The sequence below is a fragment of the Polypterus senegalus genome, chromosome 2 (assembly GCF_016835505.1).
Source record: "Polypterus senegalus isolate Bchr_013 chromosome 2, ASM1683550v1, whole genome shotgun sequence".
Lineage (NCBI taxonomy): Eukaryota > Metazoa > Chordata > Cladistia > Polypteriformes > Polypteridae > Polypterus > Polypterus senegalus.
The window spans coordinates 272,281,139-272,308,220 of NC_053155.1; the positions used below are offsets into that span (position 1 = coordinate 272,281,139).

A 27,082-nucleotide genomic window follows, 5' to 3' on the forward strand; every position below is an offset into this window, starting at 1 on the left:
GCACATTGAACACATTTTGTAAGTGGTCAGAAACCTGTAAATAACTCATGAAAGAATAAAGTTACGTTAAAACCAAGCACACCATTGTTTTTCTTGTGAAATTCCCAATAAGTTTGATGTGTCACATGACCCTCTTCCTATTGAAAAAACAAAAGTTGGATCCAAAATGGCCACCATGGTCACCACCCATCTTGAAATGTTTCCCCCCTCACATATACTAATGTGCCACAAACAGGAAGTTAATATCACCAACCATTCCCATTTTATTAAGGTGTATCCATATAAATGGCCCACCCTGGTAGATTCTGCCTGTCTTTGTGTGTGTTTTCATCCAAGCTGACTGGCAAATCTAAAGTGCTCTGTGAGGCATTACTCACGGTGCACTGGAATCCAGCCTTTTTTCTGGCTTCCTGCAACCCTGTCAATAATAGGTGCTCTCATGAAAAGCAAACAACGTTTTTGCTTCAATCCCATTTGTGTATTATTTCTTTACATATCTACATGCTGATCTCAACCCAATTTTTGGGTACTTTTTTGTTTTTTTACATGTGTTATCAATGGGTTTAAGAAAGCATGTCGTAACAAGAACATGAGTGACGCTTTACTTAAGTGACATTATTTTGGTTAGATTCAGTAACCTGAGATTGTCAGCTAACAAGTCGGACAACCGGTCCGGCTAGAGCTAAATACAAGGAGCAGACAAAACCATAGTGAGGATCCAGTAAAAAGTCAAAAACATGGAAACCAACAAAATATAATGAAACATGAAAGGCAGATATATTGTGGTGATGGATGTAAATAAAAAAATATGAGAAAACAGTAAAATCAGAATAAATAGGATAGACTCAGTGCTGCATTGTTGCAGACAGGCTGACTAAATGTAAAGCAAAGAAAAGTGAAATGGTACAAGCGACTGCCAAGTAATTGTTGTTTCCAAGCAATAGCTTGTAGTAAGTGAGACTAAGAATGTGTTCAGATGAATGGTACATTGCACAAATGTATTGAGTAGATTCATCCATCCAATTGTTTTGATTTTTTTTGTTTTCAGTTACAAGAAGAAGGGTCTATTTAGAACTCCAACTTCTAGAAAGCCAAGTCAGACCTGCCACTTAACCTAACATGTGTATCCTGTAGATGTGAGAGGAAGCTGAAGCACCAGCAGAAACCCACACGGACATTGAGAGGATGTGTAGACTCCATACAGGCATTGGCCAGGTGAGGAACTGAACGCTTGTGTCTGAAGCTATAAGAAAAAGTGCTAAACACTCCTCTGATGAAAGAACTTTAAGTTTAATGAATGCCTACAGGAATCAGAAAAAATGGTAATTGATAAGATTATTGGGCCATTATTAACACATGCACAGAGTATGGTGAAATTCTTATTTGCATGTGCTAATCAACAGGCAACACGTCACCAGTTTCTAGCACAATGCTTAATTAGCACAACTGTTGTGTCGAGGTGTTCAAGTATCCGGTGTGGGTGTTGAAGATCTCTTTTGCTTACATTCAGCCACTTGCAGTGACCAAGTGTTAGATATTGCTTGCTAAACTATAATTGTATTGCAAGCTTTCAAATGAAAATCTGCTTTAAGGAGCCAAAACCGGTATGATTCTATTTCTTTCTGTTACATTAAAAACATTTTCCATTGTGTCCATGTTGTTAAGCCTTGACCACTCCCATCCATACCGCTCTCCCAATCATTACTCCTACTGTGACGCTCTCGGTGCTAACTTGGCCTTCAACACAGTTGGTTATAATGGCAAGGCAGAAAAGTAAATTATCCAAGAATGTTGAATTTTACATTGCGATAGAAAAAGCGTGGTAAGAGCTAATAATGAACGTAGAAAGAAAGAAAATGAACAAAGAAGAGTTGCATATAATAAAAATAAAGAACAAAGAGAATTGTCCAATAAATGAAAAGGAGAAAAATATCCCAAACAATATGCAAACAGAAATGCAAAAAGCAAAAGCAATACCTTAACTAGAGACATTTTAAGTAACTGCAAGTCTGTGTGCCACCTGAATTACACACCACCATTTTATCAGGTTGTATGGTTGCCAATATTCAAATGTACTTTGCATTTTGTTATTATTTATGAATATTATCAGTAATACATTATTTTATGTGTAACTTAACCCCTGCTTGTCTTTTTACTACATCTAATTGCCTGAGGTTATAGATATAGAAGGGAAGGTGGGGATAAGTTATATACAGTGGTAAGTCTGTGAGATTAGGTATTCTAAGGCTACATATTAATAATACAATAGGGGAAAGTAGAGCAATATATATTACTCTACCAAGATAAAACAATTGGCGTAGTCGGGTAGGATTTTGGGGTAACCAAGTTTTGCACCCTGTTTGCAAATACTGTTTTGATGTATGTGTTTGTTTATGTATGTGAATTTTAGGGCACCCAGTGTACAAATGCGGTGGAAGTAAAACATTGTTTGGTTGCTGAATGGAATATAACCAACAGGGTGTAGAGACTTCATGTGTGTCACAAGGACACCCGCATGTTTGTAGTAGTGAGTCCCTAATTAAAGTGCTAGGGAGTGATGAAAGATGCATGCGTCATTCATACGGCATTTAAGTGGTTAAAGTGCTAGGGAGTGATGGGACATGCATTCGTCATTCATACGGTACTTATTCGTTTAGAATCTTTGTGTATGTATGTGTATGTTTGCTTACAGGGGCAAAAGTAGGCCAACCCATAACGAATTTGGCAAATTGTATTAGAGAAATTGTAGACTTAGAAATGCCTAAGTTCATTTTAAAGTCAGCCATCTTCCAGTGGAGTGGCAGAGGGAAGCAGGCTAAAGCTAGGAAACCTGTAGTTCAGGTAGAGAAAGCAGAAGCTGAGCTGAGTGTGCCACAAAATGGAAGTGGGCTGGAAGGATTAAAAGCAAGAAAACAGAGATCAGGTTTAAAGAAGACAGCTGCTGTTATAAGAGGTTTACTAGCTTGTATTATTGGTAATAAGGAAGATCATGATAAGGAAGAAAATAGCAAAGTGAATGAAAGTGAAAGTTGTGGAATGTTGAGTGAGAGTTTTGAAAGATGTAACAGTTGGTGTGATAATTGTGAAGTGTTAGCATGTAGAACACCCACTGCTAAAGTAGAAAGCAGTGAAAGAAGTGGAAAAAAGAGAAAACCACCCATGGTAAAAGTTAGGGCAACAGTAACCAGATCGGACTGGAACCCTAAAACATGGGTGGGTGACTTACATGAGACAGATGAGTGCTCAGATAAAGAGTGGGAATGTGAGTGTGAGGAAAAGGAGAGAGATGAAAGGAAGGGAAAACAGCAAGGGTGTTTTCTTCCTTTATTCTCCACTGCACCACAATCTCCAGTGAATTCTGAGGTCTGTCCAGTATTTAAAGAGCATGCTACACTGATAGATATTTCACCACTGTTAGGAAAGGTAACCAGTGCTGCATTGAAATTTGATTTAGGACAAAGAGATCAGATAGAAGGCAGAGGAGCTGGTGAGTGTGAATGGCAATTGTTGACTAGAGGGCATGAACTGGATATTGGCATATTGATACTGAGTAAAGAAAGTGTGGAATTAAAACAAAGAACAATGGAAATGAAAGGAATTCAAGTGCTTGTGTGTGAAAGGTCTGAATGTGCTAGTGCAAGAATGGCTGAGTTGGAAAGAAAGTGCACCAGTTTAGGAGTTGGTTTGAATGAAACAGGACAAGCCAAAGAACAAAGGATGGGGATGGTGCAGCAGGAAGCTCAGCTAGCAAGCCAGGAATGCACAGGGGTGTGAGGTCCTAACAGCTGTGCTGGGCCAGCAGTAATTAAAAGCACACACACTTAGGTTCAGTAATTGAAACCTGACTGACCAGTTGTTCAAAAGACAGCCTATGAATCTCCATGCAATAAAATGGAGAAAAATGAGCCGGTCTTTAGTAAAGAACACAGGTCAGTTTTAGGAGAGATGCTGGATTTAGAACTTGGATTCTGGAGAGGTTCAGTCCACACTTTCAGGTAGTAGTTACCATACAATAAAAAAGGACACACAGGCAATGAAAAAAATAGAAGGGTAGCAGGAAGACAGGAAAGGAAAACAGTTATTTCTGTTTCAATTTTCTGGCCTTTTGCAATAGTGCTACTTCTATTGTAAGGTTTTATGGACTTTGGTTTGGTGCAGGTAATAAATAGTGAAGGCAATTAGCAGAGTAAAATCCATGCAGGAGATCGGGTTACCATTGGCACATTGGAGTGGCGTGGCACTAGTGCCAAGCTGTTCCAATGAATGCCTGGAAGCAAAGTTTGAGTTTTGGCACCAGGTCGACAGCCAAGAAAATGAGATGGACAGAAACTGCTTTGTCACCTTCCATTTTGCAGACCTGCCTACATAGCAGAATGAAAAAAAAGAAAGAGAAACACAAAGCAAAAGCAAAGACAAAGACATGAAGAAGAACTGAAGAGACAGCAAGAAAAGACACTTACTGGGGTTTAAGTGAGTAACAAGTCCACAAGTCATGCAATAATAATAGGACTAGTCACAATAGCTATAGTTTAAAAGGAAAGGTTTGTTCATTACTGCAGCAAATTTATATTCCAAGGGGTGGAAACTGAACAAACCAGTTAGGAATGCCAAAATAAGGGGATTATTTTGGGCTCATAAAGTATACATTCTGGGTATTAATTAATTAAGTGGGATAATTAATATAATTAATAATATTAAGGAAAATGTATACTAAGAAAATTGGTGAACTTTTCAGGAAAGCAGGTGCAGCTGATACATTTGCAAGACATATGGGCTCCGATGTTTAGGTATAGTCTAATTGGGAAAATATGGAAGCCCTGCTGAGATTGTCGGCTATGGTGCAGGCACAGGACCAGTGGGCCAATTCTGAACTGAGGTGTTTAGCACAATGAGTATGCATATGGTGAGCAAACAACTCTAGGGGTGGCCTACGGGGGGAATGATGAGAGTTGCATAGCTGTGATGTCTCATGGTGGTGATGCCAGCCTATACTGGTAAAGGCTGATGGCAGTCAAGAGTTGCACCATGGGTAGGAAAGCACAAGAGGCAACTAAGTCAACCCCAAATGTGTGCAGAGGGGCCACAAATGTTGGTTTGTGAACAGTTTATGCAGTGGCACATGTGCTGTCACTTGGGCAGAAGTGGTTGTACTGGCACCTGTGGCATGTTACCTTTCAAATTTTGATGTTAATTGTACAGCTGCATATGCTTAAACAGATAGTTTGGGACAGGGGTCTAATTAGCAGTTAGACAGAGAACAAGTACAGATTAAAAATTCACACAATAGACTAAATTGTAGTGGGCTAGTTTAGTGGAAGGTGTGGACTTGTCTCATTTTGAACCACCAGATCTGATGACATATGAGACTGCAGAAAGCTAAAGAAACAGTTAAGCAAGCTGGAGCAGATACAAGTCATCAGGAGGCTTCCAAGTTCTTCAGATTGTCTTTGAAATAAAGAAGATATGTAATGGACAAATGGTCACGGACAACTTTTAACACTGGGAGAGCAAATACTGCCAATCAATGCATAAGTTATGCATCAGACTCTTGAAACAATTTAAAGACATTGTTTATAAAGACATTGTACAAAACATTCATCGGGGTGGAGTGTTGTGATGGAGATTTTGCATATAACTTGATAAATGTTTTGTATGTCTTTATTTATAATTTAGGCAAACCAAGTGGTGAGAGGTATTCATGTTTGCCCCCCACCCCTTTTACGACTGTCTCTTTGTAATTTTATGACAGGATTTGGGGGATGTGTCTTAAACCAGTTTGATCCCCCACACAAAGCCAGGTTAGCGTAACATATGGTCTTGGGGGGGGTTGCAGGTGTTAAATGTACTATTTCTCCCATTGGTCTGAGATATGGCTGTTTGGAATTGGCTTGTCTCAGAGGCCTTTAAGTACCATGATGTCCTATTGGTTCTAGGAATTGGAGAGAACATCTATAAATGTACTTGCTCAACCACATTCTTCTCTCTGACCCACATATGATGAAGAAGCATCTCTCTCTAACCAACATATGATGAAGAAGCATCTCTCTTGCTAACCTGTGATGATGAAGACAACACAATGAAGAGCACAGCTCAGCAGCCATATTGAACAGACATGTGGCTGAAAGCTGAGCACCAACGATGCCTTAACTAGAGACATTTTAAGTAACTGCAAGTCTGTGTGCCACCTGAATTACACACCACCATTTTATCAGGTTGTATGGTTGCCAATATTCAAATGTACTTTGCATTTTGTTATTATTTATGAATATTATCAGTAATACATTATTTTATGTGTAACTTAACTCCTGCTTGTCTTTTTACTACATCTAATTGCCTGAGGTTATAGATATAGAAGGGAAGGTGGGGATAAGTTATATACGGTGGTAAGTCTGTGAGATTAGGCATTCTAAGGCTACATATTAATAATACAATAGGGGAAAGTAGAGCAATATATATTACTCTACCAAAATAAAACACCCAGCATACTCTTCTATATGCCATCTCTTTAAATACAATCACTTTCTCTAATGGAGGAGTGCTCTGATGTCCTTTGAGCAGCTCTGCTGTGAGATGGCACCTGCCTCTGGGGGTTGGCAAGCAAAGTGAGCAGGGGGAGAAGCCCCCTAGTTTATTAAAAAAAATAGATAATAATATTGTTCCAGCACTATGAAAGAAATCATTATTGTACAAATATGAAAGACATACCACCCGTGGCAAAAATGATTACAGACGTGTTGCTTAACATTTATTTTTTATGAAACGTGAAACAAGCTGATATCTTATGTATGATCAGACTTGGATCCACACCAGTTTGATTAAATACACCAAAGGGACACTGATGATGCTACTAATCGCCTGGGGACAGATAAAAATAGATCTGTCTACCTATCGTCACACATGTGCACACAGAGAGCACCATTAAACATCAGGTAAGACTGATAATACCACCCTGTGACAGGAGGGACACTGATACTAACAATCTCTTCATTCTCCTCTAGGCACCAAATGACTCCCAGGAAATGATGCCTAACCCTTCCCATTCCCAGTCCTATATGTGTTGAAGGTCATCATTTAAGTCTTTGAGAACCCCAAGAGACAGAGCTCTTGAGTTTTTTTGCTGACAAAGATGACAATAGACACTTTGGAAAGGGGCACCAACACCTGTTTTTGTTTCTTTTTTGCTCTGGCCTCATTAAATGGGGTTTCACCGGATTGGTGCCTCAACCATTTGCACCTGTGTTCTTCAGTTTTGTCTGTCAGTCTGGTATTTCTTATTGTAAAATTCCTTGAGAATCCTAAAGCTTCTGCTTGATTATCTTTTGTCAACTTTAGGTCAGCTTTGCCGCCAAATGTCCTTAATACCATGCTGTAACAATTAAAAATAAATCCTTTTATTATAAAGTGGTATCGCTTATTAAAGTTGCTCTGTATCAAATGCGTCAAAGTAAATGAGACTTTGTCTGAATCTTTTATTTTTAATTCCTGTGACATTTCTCGGTGATGTAAACTCACCAGTCCTATTTACATAATATACTAGCTACACTTAAAATATCTACTCTATTTTGTGACTCTCTCTGATGATTTGGTCATCTTTACAGTTTCTGAGATATGTTCAGTGGTACAGAGCTTTTTTTTTTTACACATTCTCAGTATTATAAAGTGAGGAAATTGTCTTTAAACCTAATCAAGCTGGTATTAGCTCATGTTCATGGCTTAGCATAGGTTCACGCGAATCAACTAATAATGCTTCTTTATTAATGTTCTCATATATATGGTCATGTCCTGAATGTCACCCTTGAGTGAGCATGTCACCAGTGATGCCATAGGTGGGATCCAGTAAATTCACAATAAACACAATTTAACTCGCCAACTCCCTAGCATATCCACAATGAACCATCTAGAACTGTGGAAGACCCTCCAGATTTATAAGGTGGAGGGCAGAACCTATTGATGATTGGCGGGTGGCCCTGGGTCTCAGGGACCACCCATAAAACACAATACAGGCAGCTTAAATACATAAAATGAAAAACATAATCAAAAAAGTACCAGTAATATTAGACATACTAGGGGGCTTTGCTCGCCAATCACTACACGCCATTGTGAAGAGGGGGGCAGAATGCACCCCAAGGAGATGTAGCTGCTCCCTCGAAACCCCTCTTAAACGGTGATACAATGGGAAACAAATTCCGTTTTTTTTTTTTTACTTCCTCTTTACTCTCGTAACACGCCAGCACTACGTGCCATTGTGAAGAGGGGAGCTGAACGCACCCCAAGGAGATGTGCTCGGTCCTCCGAAACCCCTCTTTAACAGTAATACAATGGCAATCAAATAACAGTTGTTTGGTTTTTTTTTTCCTCCTCTTTGCTCGATCAGCTGCAGGCTTGCTGGCAGCTCCTGTGTCGCATGATCTGCATTTCGTTTGGCACATCGAGCATTTTAAAGTCACTGCTTTGTCTGTCTTCTCCCACAGACATCCTCAAACACTGTTCGATATCTTTTCGCTTGTCCGTTATTTCACCGACTAATATTTTCCGTTTGTTTGCGCTAATTTATGTGATCTTTACTCTCATTTTCTTGAGACTTTCAAATTTTCCTACTTCTATTATCTCTAACATGCTCTGCATGTGTATCACGAGACTTGCTTCCAAAGGTTGTATGTATGACGTGACTTGCCCGTGTCGCAGTACGTGAAAGTGTCTCTCTGTCTCTCGTCAAATCACGTCAGATCACGTCTTGTCCCAAGTTTTTTTTTTTTTATTATAATAGATATAAACGAAAGACCTGTGTGTGTATGGAGCAGTCCACTCTGCTCATGCAAGCACCTCACTTGTCGCAACAACGACATCATTCTAGTGAAATTCATGAAAAGACACAACTCTGAAATGAAGCAAATGCCACAGCTCAACAATGTGCAAGTAAAACACCTCAGCAATGGAGGGCAAGGCTTGAAGTTTTCATTAAAAACTTTGTTTATCTGGAGGAATTTCTCGAGACAAAGATTAATAGGACTCATATGCCAGCGATACAACTAAGATATGGTAATGCCAGTGTCTTCTTATGAAAGCCAATGCAGCGGCAAGCACAGGTCATGTGGGACCACATCCTCTGCCCTGGGTAATTAATAAGAGTTAGCTGACACCTCTCCACATTCACAAATATAGTAAAACTGCTAAGAATTCTCCAGTTGTTTTTTGTCCCAAAAACCACATGCAGCTAATCGATATAAATCAAAGAATCAAACATTGCTAAAAGAGACATAAAACACGAATTTGAACCTCAGCTACGGGAGGAACCCTTGCTGTGGCATGACACATACTGTGCTACTGTATCTCCTACTAGTAAGAGGCAAGACCGGAACATAAACTTGGATCTTACACGTGTTCTATATGTGGAGTTCGATCTTCTCCCATTAGGCTTTTGTTTCCAGGTCACATATGCAGATTTTTTTTTTTTTAATCAGTACTGACTAAAGCCCTTAATATTAGGAATAACAGGGAGCTTAAGAAATAAAAGTCATTGCTTTTAAATTTTAAGCTTAACTTTATGCTAGATTTTATTAGGTTTTTATATATTGATATGTTATTAATGTATCAGGTGGCTCCAGCAGACCTCCGTGACCCTGTGTTTGGATTCAACGGGTTGGAAAATGGATGGATGGATTAATGTGTAAGTGTTTTTGTACTGTATGTTATAAAGTGAAGAAAACAACACTTAAGCTCCAAAATAAATTTCTCTTTTCATCTTATTTTAAACTTTCTTCTATATTCCTTCGTAATTTTGTACCTTCTAATCAGTCAAACAGACTGTATGCAATTTTTCTATTAGAAAGTGGCCTTGGATTTATTAATAATAATAATAATAATAATAATAATAATAATAATAATTGGTAGCACAGTGGCAGTGTCCTGTGTTGGGATCTTGAATCTGGATGTTATTCTTGTGGAGTTTGTATGTTCACATGGGGTTTTCCTCCCATAGAACCAGGATTAGCCTGTGTCGGTATTAGTAGTGAATCCACTTAAATAAGGCTACATCCACACTACTTCGTTTTCATTTAAAAATGGCTTTTTTAAAACTAAAATGATCTCCAGGTATTATTGGAATGCCACACCATTAGAGGGAGCACTCAGATGAGCATACTTTATTGCTATACTCATCCTGCCTAGAGCTGCCAAACCGTCTACCCCATGCATGTTTCAACTGGTACTGCAGTTTTCTTCTAGCATGCCAAAGTAAAAAGCATGCTGGACAAGTCGGTGCCCGAGCATTGAATTTAATTGATGCCCAATGAGTTTTTTTTTTTTTTAACTGGCTTATTTTATTAACGGTGTAAATGTATGTTAGTGGGTTAAGTTTTAGGCTACACGTCTTTAGCAGGTTTTATTTTTTCACGGTTGAAACTGCTGATTATTTTCAGAAGCCGATCAATTGAAATTCAAAGACGGGCACTTGGTCAGTTTTACAGCATTTACTTCACAAGAACCAGGCTTGTTTCTAAAACCTCTGTGACCGTTGTACATTTGCTTTTTGACGCAGGATCATTTTGTTTTTTACCCAAAGTTTCACTGGCAGGGAAGTAAATCGAAATCACCGACCATAAGGCGTAATAACATCGCGGAGTTTTGTTGGAATTTAATGACATTTTGCACGGAGGAGGGCATCCTTCTCATCTATCGTCGGTGACACGATCCTAAGGTGAAGGCGACTGCCGACATAAAGGCTGGCAAGCACTACAGACAACGTGCAGCTTTTAGCCCAATGCACCAGCTGCGCTGCAGTCCCGCCTTCCTTTTATAATGAAGCGACGGTCGGCCAGGCCCTGCCTAGAACTGGGATCCTCCCACCCCCCCCAGTGAACCAGAGTGCTGGTGTATAAACGCAGTCCGCAGCGCCTTTCTACTGTCAGAATCAGACCCGATCTGTTTTGAAGGGGCTGCCTACCCCAGGCATGGCTGAAGGTTGCGCTTCATTATGGCTCTTCGACATTATACGCTCGACTTCAGCCTCACTGCACAAGGTAAAGGTTGCCTTTCCGGGGATGGGGAGATGAAAAAAACGCAAACCCTCGCCTTGCCTTGTCAACTGGGATCTTCCCCGGTGCTCTAGACGCTGCGTGCACCCGGCAGGCCCTAAGCGTGCGCTTAGAGAGCCGCCATACAGCACGGCGCACATGCCCAGCAGCGGGGTAGCGGCTGGCGCGTTGCGACGGGGGGGACTTTCCTTCGCTTGGTGGGTGCTCGCATTGCGGAAGCAGCTTGAACCATTGTACGCATGATGTGGCGCAGAGTGGGGTACGGCACATGACCTTGGTGTTCGGCACTTCATCTCTTCGGCTTTTAAGGTGGTGGGGGCAGCGCACGTTCAGGCAGGCAACAAGACAGCTAAAGCTTCCCTAGAAACGGTCTATTCATTGTACCGTGCTCACTACACGGAAATCCAATGTTTATTAATTTGTTGTCTCGGGAGGGAGGTTGATGTTGCAGGCATATCAACGTTTAATCAAAATCGATGGCCAGGACAAGCCAACTCGGCAGCGAAGTTACAGCCTGACATTGTTTTAACTTTCCCTTAGTCCTCAAGGAGTCGTGAACGTGTATTTAGTACACCCCTGAATCTGAGGTGTGCGCCTCTCGGTCACTTGGCAGTGTTTTGTTTTGACTTTTTGATCGTCGTGACACAACTGGCATTCTGGATCGTGGATCGCACGCGCGAACACACCGTTGCCCCCTCCTGTAACAGAGACACGGGCTCAGATGGTTAGTGATGTCACTTGTGTGGCAGTGTCTCCTCCACTGGCCTCGTGCTCGTTTACTTTTTCTAGTTTACGGACTCTTTTTTTATTTTTTTTAATTTTTTTTATTTTCCAAGGGGATCAGTTCCTGAAAGTTTTGATGGCTGTCAAGCAGTTTTAACTGCTGGCCCTGGTCTTCATTGTTCAGGCGTTATTTTGTCCGGCAGCCTTCACAGAACATTCCAAGGTGGTCTACGAAACGCATAACGATGCAACTGAAATTGAGATGACCGCGCAGTACATTAGATAACAGATGACATGAAGATCAAACGCTAATAGTAGTGGACTGAGGTGGCATGTATCGGCCTGGTAGTAGTAATGTGGCCGGAATTTTCCTTGCAGGTACACCTGCAAAAAAGGGCACCGGCTGTTATGGTTTTGGTAAAGGGTTTTTTTTTTGTCTGCTATACAGGTGGAGTGAAATGTGTACATACTGTACTGATAATTCTGGTAGGTATTTGTATGCAATCAATACAACAATCGGCCAGGATACTAGGAAAGTCCAGAGCGATATTGGTTTATTAATAATGATACCACCTAGCATGCCCCATTCAAAACAGTAAATGACAGTATTACAAAGTTAGTAAAGATTAGAATGCTTCTTAAGCAGTTGAAACCTATTCCATGAGCTTTTGCACAATTAACTGTCAAAAAGATCGATCATCAACTTATTTGTACCAACTAATGAAAAATGCAAGATGTTTAGGAACAGTACAGACATTTGCATTACCTTAGAAAAAATTAACCCGCCCCCCCCAATACTCCAATGTACAGATGCTTTTTGAAAATTTTTGATAAGAGATTTTTCTTTCAGTGTATACAGGCTCAGCAGTTATCCTAAAGGTTACTTGTATTCTATGTACCCCATTTGTTGAGACCTGTTGCACACCCAGCCTACTGGGAGGATGTCAGTCACTGAATTACCCTTTCTTTTTTTTTTTTTTTTCTCCTTTGGGAGTTTTTTCTTGTGTTTTTAGAGAGTTCAGGACGTGGGCTATCAGAAAATGGCACCTGTTGAAGCCCATTACAGCATTTCTTGATTTTCTTTTTTAAATTATTTTTTTCATTTTTTTGGGCAGGGCTATTCAATAAGTAAATTTATTGTATTTGTATGTATCTATAAAAGCAATAACCTGAATGCAAAGAAAATCCAGATAAATATTGGTTCATGAATGACTTTCACACATAATATGGAATATTCAACACAGCAATTGACAATATGTCTGTAAATAATAGAGTGGTGTTTCTTTATCGGTTGAAAACTGTACCCTAAACTTCAGCACAGTTAAGTCAAACAGATGGCTAACTTGTTTGGAATGCAGTATGTATAGGAATAGTGTACAGACAAGTCATTCAGATTTTCACCTTCAGAAACATTTCAAACTCCCTCACTCCATCGTCTAATGTTCAGATGCTTTTTAAATGGAAGCTTTTGTTTCACTATATAGAGTGCTCAGCTATGGTTTAGATTACAGTACAGTACAAATGAAGGACAAATAGTACAAAATTATAGCACATTATATTTCTAGTGTTTCAGAAATGTGCTGGACCTTTTAATGTGTGTGTTTAAACTTTTGTTTCACTGCAGCTTGTTATAGTAAGCAGTATAAAAGATACTTTACTAAATAATGATTTGCTGTAATATTACTTCTGTTTCTTTTGTCCTGTGCTCCATAATAATGACAAAGGCTATCTTAAACTACAAGGCTTGCAATGCAGTCGTTCAAGGTTTTTTCATTCTGATATTTAGTTTTTTAAAGCTTTTTATTCTAAATATGAACAGAAAAATCTTCACCCTCTATGTTAAAAGTGAAAGTACTGGTATTTCAGCTTCTGTAGTAATGTAGTGGAATGTGCGAGGTGTTAAATGTTATGGTTTTGCTTATAACAAGAAAAGCCTGTTGTGGACCTCAAATTAGCACTCTACATAATTAGTTTGAATTTTTCTTGGTTTTTAAGAAGTAGCAGTATTGGAATGCAAAGGGAGTTGCAGGTGAGTCATCCATAGCGGAGATAATAAATGATAAAAGCATATCTGTTGATTTGGTTAGCACCAAGTAGTTTATATGTTTTCAGTTCTGTTCACTTTCTTAACAGTGAAGGGGAGGAAGTAGTGTCCACAAAAAAATAAAAGGGAGGCTATTCTGCTTCTAAATAGGGATGTCTTTTTCACTTCATGAATTAAAAGTTCGCCTTGCACAATCGGTGTTACAAACAATTGTTACAACAGTATTCATAGTCCATTTGGGGTTGCTGATCCTTAACTGGAAAAGGCAGCTGATGGCTTGGACTTTTTTTCCTCTTTGTGATGATAAATAGTGTTATGATTTTGTAACAGCTAAGCCTAATATAGGATCAAATGGGGCTTTACTTGTTCCAGTCTTATGGGGGGGCATCCCATCCGAGATATAAACCTGGTGCTCTGAAGTAACAGTTCTACCCACAGAGCTGACTTTATGTAATTGAGAAATTTTCTTTTTGTATGCAGCCAGAGCAGTTTTGTTGTGACATTTCCTCTCTCCTTTCCAGTCAATCAGTGAATAAAAAGAAAATAAGTGTAAATGGAGAAGGCACTCCTATATTGTGCCAGTCAAGGTAAACTACTAAACAGCAGTGTATAAGCATGTACAATATGTAGTGCAGCAAGTATTGCCAGGCAGTGTTTTAATGAGTATAACATTCTGTTTACAGCACATTATGATTGGGAGTAAACTGTGTTTTTTAAGCAAACATCTGCCTGTTAATGTTGACACGGTTTCTACCAGAACAGTGATGTGGTTATTGTGTGTTGGGGCTGGTTTGAGTCATGTAGTATGGAAGTGTCTCAGCATTTCTTCGTCTGTAAGGATTGCATGAGTAAAATATTACTAGTAAATAATGGATTAAGTAACATAACACCCAGAAAAGTGGGATGAAAATATTGTAAAAAAGCAAAAAAACACTATTATCCCCATATAACTGCTTAGTACATTTTAATAATTCACCAAACTTAGTTTTGTAATTTTTACATTCATCCCAAAACATCAATTTGGGGAACAGCTTACTTAATTAGTCTAGGGGTCCAATTAAAAGCTGAAGTTATTTGGAACAAACACCTACAGCCACATGGGGTCCCAGGGCTGAGTTTGCAAATCTCTGCTGTAGATCACAGAAAAGAGAGTTCTACAAGAGTGATTAAAATCACATTATAAATATAGTGAACTAGCCGAAGCCCACCGTAGCATACGGTGGTGTAAGAATAGGAACGGAAAACGGTGAGAAAGGAATTCAGTATAACAGGCTTAGGAAACCACCGTCGCAGTATAACGAAAATAGCAAGGAGCAAAACCAATGCCAATGGTCGAGAGAGTACCATCCTGTAGCAGGCTCCGGAAAACATAGACATATATAGATAGACGCTGCATTTACTGTGTTGCACAATCGACACGATAAGTCAGCGCGTCCGCCCTATTGCGAGTGGTAAAAGTGCCATTTAAACTAATACAGGTAGATGTGGAAACCGGGTTTTCTGATGAAAAAACAATAGCGTTTTAAACAGTATCATTTACATACAACAGATTTTGGCGAATCGTTTACATGCAATTATTTATATCCATTTATACACTAAATGCGTGCGTATCCCATTGTCTTAGAGTTGGTGGGCGGGGCCCTCTGTCTTGCTTGCCCTTAATTAGAGTTGGCGGGCAGGCATGGCTGTCTGTCTTGCGTGCGGTGTAAAGTCAACGTGGCTCACAGGTGCATGTGGTCTTTTCAACGAGGCTGTGTTTGGTGAGTTGTTGTGCTCACAGGACTTGTTACATGTGGTCAGTAGGAGGGTTAGAGTTGGCGGGCTGGGCTGTATCTTGCGTGCCCTTAGTGTATTGCGTGCCTATATATATAGATATAGAGATAGATATATATAGAGAGAGAGATACAGTGGTGTGAAAAACTATTTGCCCCTTCCTGATTTCTTATTCTTTTGCATGTTTGTCACACAAAATGTTTCTGATCATCAAACACATTTAACCATTAGTCAAATATAACACAAGTAAACACAAAATGCAGTTTTTAAATGATGGTTTTTATTATTTAGGGAGAAAAAAAAATCCAAATCTACATGGCCCTGTGTGAAAAAGTACCTAATAACTGATTGGGCCACCCTTAGCAGCAATAACTGCAAGCAAGCATTTGCGATAACTTGCAATGAGAGCTCTGGAGGAATTTTGGCCCACTCACCTTTGCAGAATTGTTGTAATTCAGCTTTATTTGAGGGTTTTCTAGCATGAACCGCCTTTTTAAGGTCATGCCATAGCATCTCAATTGGATTCAGGTCAGGACTTTGACTAGGCCACTCCAAAGTCTTCATTTTGTTTTCTTCAGACATTCAGAGGTGGATTTGCTGGTGTGTTTTGGGTCATTGTCCTGTTGCAGCACCAAGATCGCTTCAGCTTGAGTTGAGAACAGATGGCGGACATTCTCCTTCAGGATTTTTGGTAGACAGTAGAATTCATGGTTCCATCTATCACAGCAAGCCTTCCAGGTCCTGAAGCAGGACCATCACACTACCACCACCATATTTTACTGTTGGTATGATGTTCTTTTCTGAAATGCTGTGCGCCAGATGTAACGGGACATTTGCCTTCCAAAAGTTCAACTTTTGTCTCATCAGTCCACAAGGTATTTTCCCAAAAGTCTTGGCAATCATTGAGATGTTTCTTAGCAAAATTGAGACGAGCCCTAATGTTCTTTTTGCTTAACAGTGGTTTGCGTCTTGGAAATCTGCCATGCAGGCCGTTTTGCCCAGTCTCTTTCTTATGGTGGAGTCGTGAACACTGACCTTAATTGCAAAGGCCTGCAGTTCTTTAGGCGTTGTCCTGGGGTCTTTGTGACCTCTCAGCTCTTGGGGATTTTGGTGGCCGGCCACTCCTGGGAAGGTTCACCACTGTTCCATGTTTTGCCATGTGGATAATGGCTCTAACTGTGGTTAGCTGGAGTCCCAAAGCTTTAGAAATGGCTTTATAACCTTTACCAGACTGATAGATCTCACTTCTGTTCTCATTTGTTCCTGAATTTCTTTGGATCTTGGCATGATGTCTAGCTTTTGAGGTGCTTTTGGTCTACTTCTCTGTGTCAGGCAGCTCCTATTTAAGTGATTTCTTGATTGAAACAGATGTGGCAGTAATCAGGCCTTGGCTACGGAAATTGAACTCAGGTGTGATAGACCACAGTTAGGTTATTTTTAACAAGGGGCAATTACTTTTCACACAGGGCCATGTAGGTTTGGATTTTTTCTCCTAAATAATAAAAACATCATTTGCATTTTGTGTTTACTTGTGTTATATTTGACTAATGGTTAAATGTGTTTGATGATCAGAAACATTTTGTGTGACAAACATGCAAAAGAATAAGAAATCAGGAAGGGGCAAATAGTTTTGCACACCACTGTATTTGAAAGCTATGCACAGTGATTTGGCAGAGATTTAAACTATGGAGTAGCAGCACTAACCATTATGCTGCCATCACCTAGATCTTTTTCAAGCCCCTTGTGATATTGGGGATTGTTGTTTTACCTGTACTTGGACGTTTTTCCATTTCAATCTAAATTGTAATGCAGTTGCTCTGTAACATATTTTATGTTGGTGCATGTTGCAAATGAGCCACTGTGAAACTTGCATTGGTTGATAGTACAAATATTTACAAAAGTCTTAACATTTCCATCTCATTCTTATTTTCAATCAATACTTGTCATGATGGTTGGTTGAGTGGATCAAATCAGACTGCTGAACACCATTTACAGTAGTATTGGTTCATTTCTTTCTCAGCCCCCAACAGGTCACCTCCTATTCAGCAGTGCATAGCTAGCATCCTCATTTAGAAGTCTGAAACACACCAACTGAGCCTTCTGTCTGAAGCAGTGGAGGATGCACATTCCACCTGCTTGTACTGTATATATAAGATCATACTTGTATTTATTAGCCATAGATCATGACCTTAGGCAAGCACTGTTAAGTAAGAATTTTTCTTTTGAAGGGCATGGCTCTAGCTTCAAAAACAGCAACATCCATTTCTATACCATGTGGGATGGAAGAGTGGATACAATGTACTAGAGTGCATAACTAATGAATTTACTGGAATTCCTGTAACAAAATGCATTGGCTTTGTTTTTTCTTAGTTCCCAAAATGGGTCAGTGACTCATGGGCTGGAGCAAGTTTTTTTTTTTTTTCTGGCTGCACGCTATTTTCCATTTATTTAATTTATTTATTAAAATTATGTATAATCTACAAATACCTTGTGTCTTTAAAGCAAACACAGCGAGTCCATCTGATATTGTTGTGTTCCTTTTGTTCCTGTGACACCTTTAGCCAGTTAAGCATTATACCTACCCCCTAACATCATAAAGGATGAGTTAGTGCTCTAAGGTACACAGTTTTCACATTTTTAAATGAGAGATTAAAAACAGAAAAAACAACTTTTCCTCAAGAATTTAAATGATGAGGTTTTTGTTGAAAATGAGACATCAGACAATACTGTCGCACATCAAGCGCGCTCATGGAGCTGTCTGTATGAGTAGCTGTTCGACTTGGGGTGAAAACTCTTCTCTGAATTTTATTTGTATGACCTCTAATGGTGGTCTTCCAGTTCCCAGAAATAAGGTTAAAAGGACAGTTAAGGATGGCTGAGGAATTTAGTAATGCTGTCTTAAGATAGTGTGACATCAATTCCCAAAACCAATTGATACCAGTGCCCTAATTTGCCTCTCCATCTCAGCATTGACTTTACATTCACTTGTAAAGGAACTTTTAAGTACTTCAGTTTTCCCACTTAGTGTACCTGCGTAGTTTAAAGGCAACTAGTGATTCCCCCCATCCATCCTTGGAGGGCAGTGTAGTTTTCCACATTTAGAGGTACTTATTCAAATTCTTTCATTTTCAAGCGGACTGGAAAATTACTCCTGTGTGCATCTAAGAAGGGGCCTGTGCCATCAAGAGGACATCATCTGCAAACAGAGACAGGTTCCTCATGTCTCTTTTCAAGATACTGTCTGTGCCGAAATGTGGCCTTAATATCCTACCCAAGGAGAATTGCAAACCAAAAGAGGGTTGATACCCTGTTTTAAAGTCTAGTGCTTATTTTACAGATTCAACATAATCAACATAATATACATCGAAATGTTGGCCCAGAGCTCACTTTGCAAATACAAGATTTGAATGTTAAATGACAGCCTGAGAGAGGGTGGGAGCATGTGCTGACACAGCACATTGGCACACCCACATGATGAACAACCCAGAGTGGGACTCGAGTGCAGCTGTGCATTGGGTGGCACCTCAGCACCACACTGCAACAATGTGTGTTTTTTTTTTTAAAATGGTGGCTGTAGTGCCAATCATGCCACCAAGTTTTCCCTGTAAGTGGGTGGACCTTCTTCCAGGGCTAGATGCAGATTAATGTTCTACCCTGAACAAAGCAATTGCAGGTTAAGGGCCTTGCTGAAGGGCCCAATAAAGTAGAGCCACATCTGGTGATTATAGGATTCACACTGGCAACCACCTGATTGCCGGCGTAGATTTCTAGCCACCAAGCCGTCCCTCCGCCCTAAGGTGCATGTTTATGTAGTCCTTTCCACCAAGTACATACTCTGGATTTCAGGTAGTTAGTATTTGTTAATTTTTATTTAGAAACTCAATTCAGCTGGGTTTCGCTCAAGTTTAGGAGACTATACTGTACGTGGTGAGGCTTGATTAGACTTGGGCCAAACAGATAAAATGTTAATGAAAACTTTTATACAAAGCAAAAATTGGCCATCCAAAAATTGTAATACAAAAAGTTGAAGCCAAAGACCTCAAAAACCGGAAAATATAGAAGAAACAAAGTTCCAGAAGTTATCCTGCTGAGGTATTGTGTAATTGTATGAGGCCAGTTGTACAGTAAAAACTGTGATGGAAAAACAAAGCAAGACGCTGTGGAATAAGTTACTCATGAGTCAAAAAGGAAAGCAAGCTGGAGACATGGGTTGGAAAAATGTATTACACCATGATGCATAATGTGTGTGCAAAAGGTTAGCAGGCTTCCATACCAACTCTTATAAATTAACACAAATGTTTGAACTGCTTTTCTAGGACCAGGGTTACAGGCAACTCCAGATTTTTTTGAATTCTAGGCGTGGCTGTTGGTTAGTATCTTCATTCCAATTGTGGTCACTTGGTGAATGGAACACATTTCCTTAGTCTACATTTTTGAAAATGGAGTGTCGCTACTATAGTCTGTCAATCTAGATATGCTGATTGCATCTTCAGTGTAGCACTGCAGCTTTTTTTAACTAAGACAATCCAATAGTATCTAAATTTAGTAGTAGTTCACCTTCATGTCTTACCTTTGTAATGTCTCTAAACCCCGGCAATGTCATTAAGCCCGCAACTTCTTGTACTGGTAGATGTCAGCACTACTAATGCTATGCATATGGTTCTTTTTATAAACTGCACTTGTAGGCCCCATTAATGCAGGAGAATCTCTTCAAGAGATGAAAGTTTAACTGTACCTAAGCAGAGCATTCTGCAGGACTTTTCCAGGACAGCCTAATGGATTGTTTTGTTTCTGTAAGTCTGGCTAAACATTGATATTAACTACTGCTTACAGCAGGGGTCGCTGTCGCCCCGTTAAACCCAACAGACAGATTCGCAGGCACAGGATAAATGCAGGATAAATAAGTGTATTCATTCTTCTGTCCCTGTGACTTGCCAGCACTTCCGGTCAGACTTGAGGTTTTTCTTCAGCCCGAGCTATATGGGAAATACAAATCCCCAGATCTTCCTGCTGGTGGCACCCACAGTACCCAGCAGGACTGTGATGCCGAACTACAGATTCCATGATGCCCTGTGGGAATCGGAGCACTGCTATGCTGCAGGGAACTCGCCATCTGGTGTGTTGGGGGAGGCAGTGTCCCATAGTAGCTGCCTTCCCCTGTCCTCTTCTTTGGGTGTGCCGGTTAGGTTGAGCAGCCGACTGTCCGCCACACTACAGTACCAAATGGCGATAATTTGACAGCTGATGGCCTTATTTTACCCGATGGCCAAAGCTTATGGATTTCAAACATAGCTAACAATGGGTCATTGATTATTTACTATAATGTGTTGTGGTGCATTTGTGATCAAACAGAAAGTTAGTAATATTTGATAGTCATTCACTAGTGAATTTCTCTACCCTTAATGGATTATTTATATTTTTCTTTTTGGAACTCCATAGTTAAAACATTTGTCAACTTTGAGTCTTTCATTTAGTGTTGAATTAATGTGAAGCGGTAAGCATAACCCCTTCCAGTTATTTGGTTTTACATATTAGGACATAACTAATAATCATCTAGTCCTCATGAGGCTCCATATAATTTGGGAAATGTAAACTCCCATTTACAATTACCTAATTATAACTTTCCATGTTATGTTACAGCTTCAGCTAGAAAAAGCAAGCCCTCAGTTCCTCTCAAATCTAGATTAGTGTTCAGTGACAAAGCTGCATGAGTGTATCTAGTATAATGAAAACATCCATAGAAGTGGAACACTACTTAACAAGTGAACAGCAAAAGAGAAAACTGATGGCTACCGCAGCTTCCAAAAAAAGATTATTTGGACCCATGCTTTCAGAATAAAACTGTAAGAACCACATCTCGCAGCTGAGTGCAGTGGCACTTGCAGGGATAGATTTGAGAGAGAGAGAGGAATCCTGGGCTTGAACCATTGTTAGGACCACACCTAGGTGTTCTGAGAGAACCACAGAAACACTGCTGTGTAATGTCAAAGATCAATAGTCACCCAGATTTGAATAAATACTGCACAAGGCCAGCAAGTAGTGTGAGAACATGTAATTAGTATGGATAGCAGAGTAGAATCTCTTTTGGTTCGAATCCCTGTTACTGCCAAAAGAGATTCTACTTTGATGGGCCCTTGATCAACGCCCATAACCTGCAGTGTACAATGACTGACCCTGCACTCTGACCCCAAGGGGTATGTGAAAACTAACAAATTCCTAATAAAAGAAAATTAAAGAACAAAGAACAACAAAAAAGCACCAAAACAGTATCTGAAAATATGAGCAATATATTGACAGAATATATGAGAGAACCAAGAGAATCTGATCCTTCAAGGAGAGAGGGAGGAAAAAGCATTTGGTTGATCACTATTCTGGCACCATGTTATTTTACCAGTATTGGGCGTTCGCAGCTGTTATGGTAAGTAAAACTAAGAAACAAAAAAAAAAAAATGTTAGCCGGTTTAGGTTTTCACAAGTTTGGAGACTCTGGACTCTTCCGTCCACATTAGGTTTACTTGTTGGTCAATAGAGATATGGCCAGCTGAATGGTTATGCAAGGTACACAAATGGTTCATATCGCTTCACTGTCAAAAAACAAAGAATGATTTTATTTTCAAAAAGAATTTTTCACACCTGTGTGAAGTGACAGGTACATTTTTAATAAAATCAAACACCTGACAGTGCGGCACGGTGGCGCAGTGGGTCGCGCTGCTGCCTCACAGTTAGGAGACCTGGGTTCGCTTCCCGTGTCCACCCTGTATGGAGTTTGTATGTTCTCCCTGTGTCTGCGTGGGTTTCCTCCGGGTTCTCCGGTTTCCTCCCACAATCTAAAGACATGCAGGTTAGGTGCATTGGTGATGTTAAATTGTCCCTAGTGTGTGTGTGTGTGTGCGCGCGTGCGCCCTGCCCGGGGTTTGTTTCCTGCCTTACGTCCTGTGTTGGCTGGGATTGGCTCTGGCGGACCCCCGTGGCCTTGTGGTTGGGATATAGCAGGTTGGATAATGGATGGATAGAAATACCTGACAAATAAATAACCCGAAAAGCTTTTCCCTCATAATCCATTTTCAGAGTGGTCCATGCCATAAGGTGCTAAGAAAATAGGTTTTGTTGGATTAGTATATTTTAGCATTGGGATGTTGGAATTATTGTAGACAATAAGTGCAAAGAAATTCAGCAGACCACACGTGTATCTTGTAATTTAGTTTTAGTGTGTGTTGTTAGGTTTGTTGCTGTGCATATCTCTTGTGTTCAGCATTTGAATACAAAATTGGTCAAAAATGCCAATCCCTAAGAATGTCTTGATACTTCCACCGCATAATTCATAATGGTGTTCCTAAAGACAAGTGTTAAGTTTGTGACAGGCATGTTTCTGTTATCTTTCTATTCCACTGTCTAATCCTTACAAAGTTCTCTTTGCCATACATTTTCCTACCTGGCCACTGATCTCTGAGTATTTTTTACGTTTGTTCCAGGAATGCAAATTTTGATCACATGTCATAATTGATAGTTGACCCTCTTTTGATTAATAATCAGTTAATTAATAACAATTGCTAAAAGAGAGAACTAACATGCTTGCATACGCACAAACACAAATTTTAATGAAAGAATGGGACATACAGTATCACCAACTATATCTTTTAAAAAAAAAAAAAAAGTGAAATGTTGGTAAAACCCTTTCAACCCTGCTAATTTACTGTGCTTGCAAAAAGAGGCTGCACCCATAGCCCTGTGGATGAGCTTGGTTTGCTTATCTAGCACCATGGAAGCCAGATATTACATATGTGTATCTCTATATGACTTCTATTTGTTGACTATCCATAAAGTATTGGACATCGGTGTATATACTTGTCAGTGAGTATATAAGACTGGAGTGCAGATGTTAAGGAATCCTCTGATAATTAAAGAGAATAGGAAAACATTAATTACACGTGTAACCTGGAAAACTGCTTAAAACTGTATTTTACCCGTTTTTTTTATCTTACATGTAGTCTGTAGTTATAGCCAAAGTAAAATTTTATTTCATGTTTTCGTGTGGAATGTTGGACAGCAAACAATGTCAAAACATTAATGAAAAAATATCTTGTGTTCCTCATGTCACAGAAACCACAACATGATTTAATAAAATATTGTTAAATAAATCACTGTAATGAAATGCGTTTGTGAACTACATTGGTTATAAAAAGTCTCAAATAACAAATTAAACCAAGATCAATCATGTCAGTTTTTCTTCCACCTTTATTGCCAAATTTCAATTAAAACAAAGAAGGTGAAAACAAATCAAACTGTTTAGTGAAAAGAGTAAAAAAAAATCCTGCAAACCCTGGTTGAATTAGTGTGCACACCCCCTAAACTAACAGCTCGCTGATGCACCTTTTGATTTTATTACAGCAATGAAACATTTATGGGTAAGAATCTATCAATTTGGCACTTCTAGACTTGGCAATATGTGCTCACTCCACCTTTCAAAAAAAAATTCCAGATCTGTCAAATTATGAGGACATCTCCTGTGCACAGCTCTCTTCAGGACACCCCACAGATTTTCAGTTGGACTAAGGTCCGGCCCAGCCATTCCAGAACATTTTATCCTCCTTTGATGAAGCCATTGCTTTCTTGATTTTGATGTATGCTTTGGGTTGTTGTCATGCTGAAAGGTGAAGTTCCTCTACAGCTTCCTAGCAGGTGCCTGAAGGTTTTGTGCCAAAATATACTGATACATGAAGCTATTCATGATTCCATCCACTTTGACTAAAGCCCAAGTTCCAGCTGAAGAAAAAGTACACCCAAAGCATGATGCCGCCTTCACCATTTCACTAGAACTATGGTGTTCTTTTGATGACGTGCTGTGTTATTTGTGTGCCAAACATATGTTTTGGAATTATGGCCAAATGTTCAACCTTGGTCTCATCAGACCATTATACATTTTCCACATGATTGTTGGAGACAAACTTAGCAAAGTTTAGCTAAGCTTGGATGTTTTTCTTTGTGAGAAAAGGCTTTTGTCTTGCTACCCTACTTCACAACCCAGATTATGATGGATAATACCGATTGTTGTCACATATAGGGAACAACTGGTACTTGCCAGAAAATCCTGCAGCTCCTTTAATGTTTGCTGTAGTCCTCTTGATGGTCTCCCTGACCATTTTTCTCCTTGTCTTCTCATCAATCTTGGAGGAATGTCCTGATCTTGGTAGAGTCACTGTTGAGCCATATTTTCTCCACATGTTGATGACTGTCTTCACTGTATTCCATGGGATGTTTAATGCTTTGGATACTTTTTTTGTACCCCTGTCTTGACTGATATCTTTCAATGATGAGATCCCGTTCATGTTTTAAAAGCTCTTTGCTGACCATGCTTTTTGGAGTATCTTGCAACCAAGAGGATAATAGAATAATCCTACAAGAACAGCCAAACTTTATCCGAGCTCAATCGGAGCTACTTTAATTGATGTCAGGTATATTCTAACTACTGTTAGAGATGAGACCTGTTGTGATTAGTTGATTCTGAATAGCCAGATCCTTGATTATTAAAGGGTGTGCACACAAATGCAACCAGGTTTTTGTATGACTATTTTTACTTTTTACTTTCTCTTATACATTGTATAGAGATAAAATAATATGTAATATATAGAGAGATAAATGATTGTGTATCAATATTATCAATTAGTTATGATGAAAAACAAAGACATATGATATATGAGAAATATTGTGCAACTGGAAGTGATTCTGATGACCTTCTCCTCTGTCTCAGTATGCGAGAAGGTTGAAGGGAGCACACTCCAGATTTTTTCACTAAACGGTTTCTGATTTGTTTTCACCTTCTTTGTATAGATTGCAATTTTGTAATAAAGCTAGAATAATTTGACAGGATTTATCTTGGTTTAATTTTTTAATTACAGAAAATCTGAGATTTTTGGCAGAAGTGTGTAGACTTTTTATATCTACTGTAAATGCGCATTTGTTTGGATATTCCTGGGTATTTGAATCAAAGACTGGCCAATCCCTCTTACTCATTGATGACAAGTCCAGCCCAGTAACAGCTCATTCATTGTCTAACATTTTACTGTCATTACATGAAACACAAAGTTATTAAAGTTATTGTTTGCATAACTGAGTAGCAATAAAGCTGTCTGCAAGGAAAGCAAGTGCTCACAGTACAGCACTCTACAGCTATGCTTGCTTTGTGTGCTTCAGCACTGAGAGACAATTGTACATGCCCATATCTAAACTGTGTTTGCCTAGTGGACATAAGGATAATACAGAGAGAGGCATTGCTATCAGTGTCCTTGTCCAATAACATTTACTGAGAACTATGAAAAACTCAGAACTAAATGGAGAGAGTTTACCTGACAATTATTGTTGCATGCAAAAGTGACCCATGGAAAAACTGAAATTTCTGGCTTAAATGGAAATGATGAGTAATAGGTTGAAGACTAGGGGGCTTTGCTTGCCAACCCCCCTGCCTGCGCCATGCACCAGCAACTTCGCATCTCTGCTGCTCGCAAACAACAAAACTTTTAATTCTTGTGGATAGGCCTTTTCATTGGGAAGAAACGCTACTCTTCCCTGATGGCAACACAATTTAGACAATCTACAAGTCTCTGACTTAAAGTTTAAAGCCAAACAATATCTACATATTTCTGTCATATAACCTATGTCCATATATTCAATTTCTTTTCGCTTTTACCTTTTTGTCAATATTGCATTGAATTTTGATTCCGTGTTTGGAATTACATTGTGACAACGCAACCAATAATTTACCCATGAGTGAATATCGTTTCTTTCTCTCTACACGAACTGTGTCTGACAATAGCATTCACGCAAATGAGAAATGATTGAACCATGTGCGTGATTGTAAATGTTTTAGATGCAGATCACAGAGCACAGCAGCAGCAGCAAGCCAGCAGCTGATCAAACAAAGCGTAGGTATTTGTTTCCCATTGTATCACTATTTAAGAGGGGGTTTTGGAGGAGCGACCGTGTCTCCTTGGGGTATGTTCAGCCCCTTCTTCACAATGCGAGCGGCAGTGACGTGAAGTTACTGGCGTGTAGTGCAGGCTTGGGGGGGGTTGGCGAGCGAAGCGAGCAGGAGGTGAACCCCCTAGTATATTATAATCTATTGCTAATGGGAAGTGGTAGTGTAGATTCTCTCTTTTTTCTCTGAATTTATGTAGAGTATCAAATGTACATCAGCAAAAAACATCTCTGACCACACAAAGCAGGCCTTCTTAGATAAATCCTGATTAGTATAATTGCAATATACTTAATTCTTTGAGCATATATTTTTTTTTCATTTTACTTATTGTGAGCTTCATTACAAAGTGTGTCAGGTTATGTCATCTTGTGCTGTTTTGATTTTTAAATCGCAGCCCTCAATTTTTTGAACAGTTTAGGGAATGGTTGGGTTATGTTTTGATTTTTAATAGTGAGCAGGCACATAATTGGAATAAAGTGTTGCCTCTTGTGAAATTTCCAAAATTTTTTTTTTTTTTTGCAATTGGCTTTAGTTTTA

At 39.4% G+C, this 27,082-nt stretch overlaps 1 protein-coding gene and 1 long non-coding RNA gene across 3 annotated transcripts in view; both read left to right on the forward strand.

The window, feature by feature from the left end:
* LOC120523882 overlaps positions 1 to 7,407 on the forward strand; it is a 30,977-nt gene extending 23,570 nt beyond the window's left edge. The window contains exons 3-4 of the long non-coding RNA XR_005632719.1: positions 1,049 to 1,215; positions 6,999 to 7,407. This is a non-coding gene — a long non-coding RNA (uncharacterized LOC120523882). The remainder of the gene's footprint in view (positions 1 to 1,048; positions 1,216 to 6,998) is intronic.
* A 3,209-nt stretch (positions 7,408 to 10,616) lies between these two features.
* sms (spermine synthase) overlaps positions 10,617 to 27,082 on the forward strand; it is a 129,593-nt gene continuing 113,127 nt past the window's right edge. The window contains exon 1 of one of the 2 annotated variants that reach the window (XM_039745577.1): positions 10,617 to 11,018. In XM_039745577.1, the coding sequence (XP_039601511.1) occupies positions 10,973 to 11,018 (46 nt within the window). In that variant the 5' untranslated portion in view covers positions 10,617 to 10,972. The remainder of the gene's footprint in view (positions 11,019 to 27,082) is intronic. The other variant, XM_039745578.1, reaches the window with a different exon arrangement.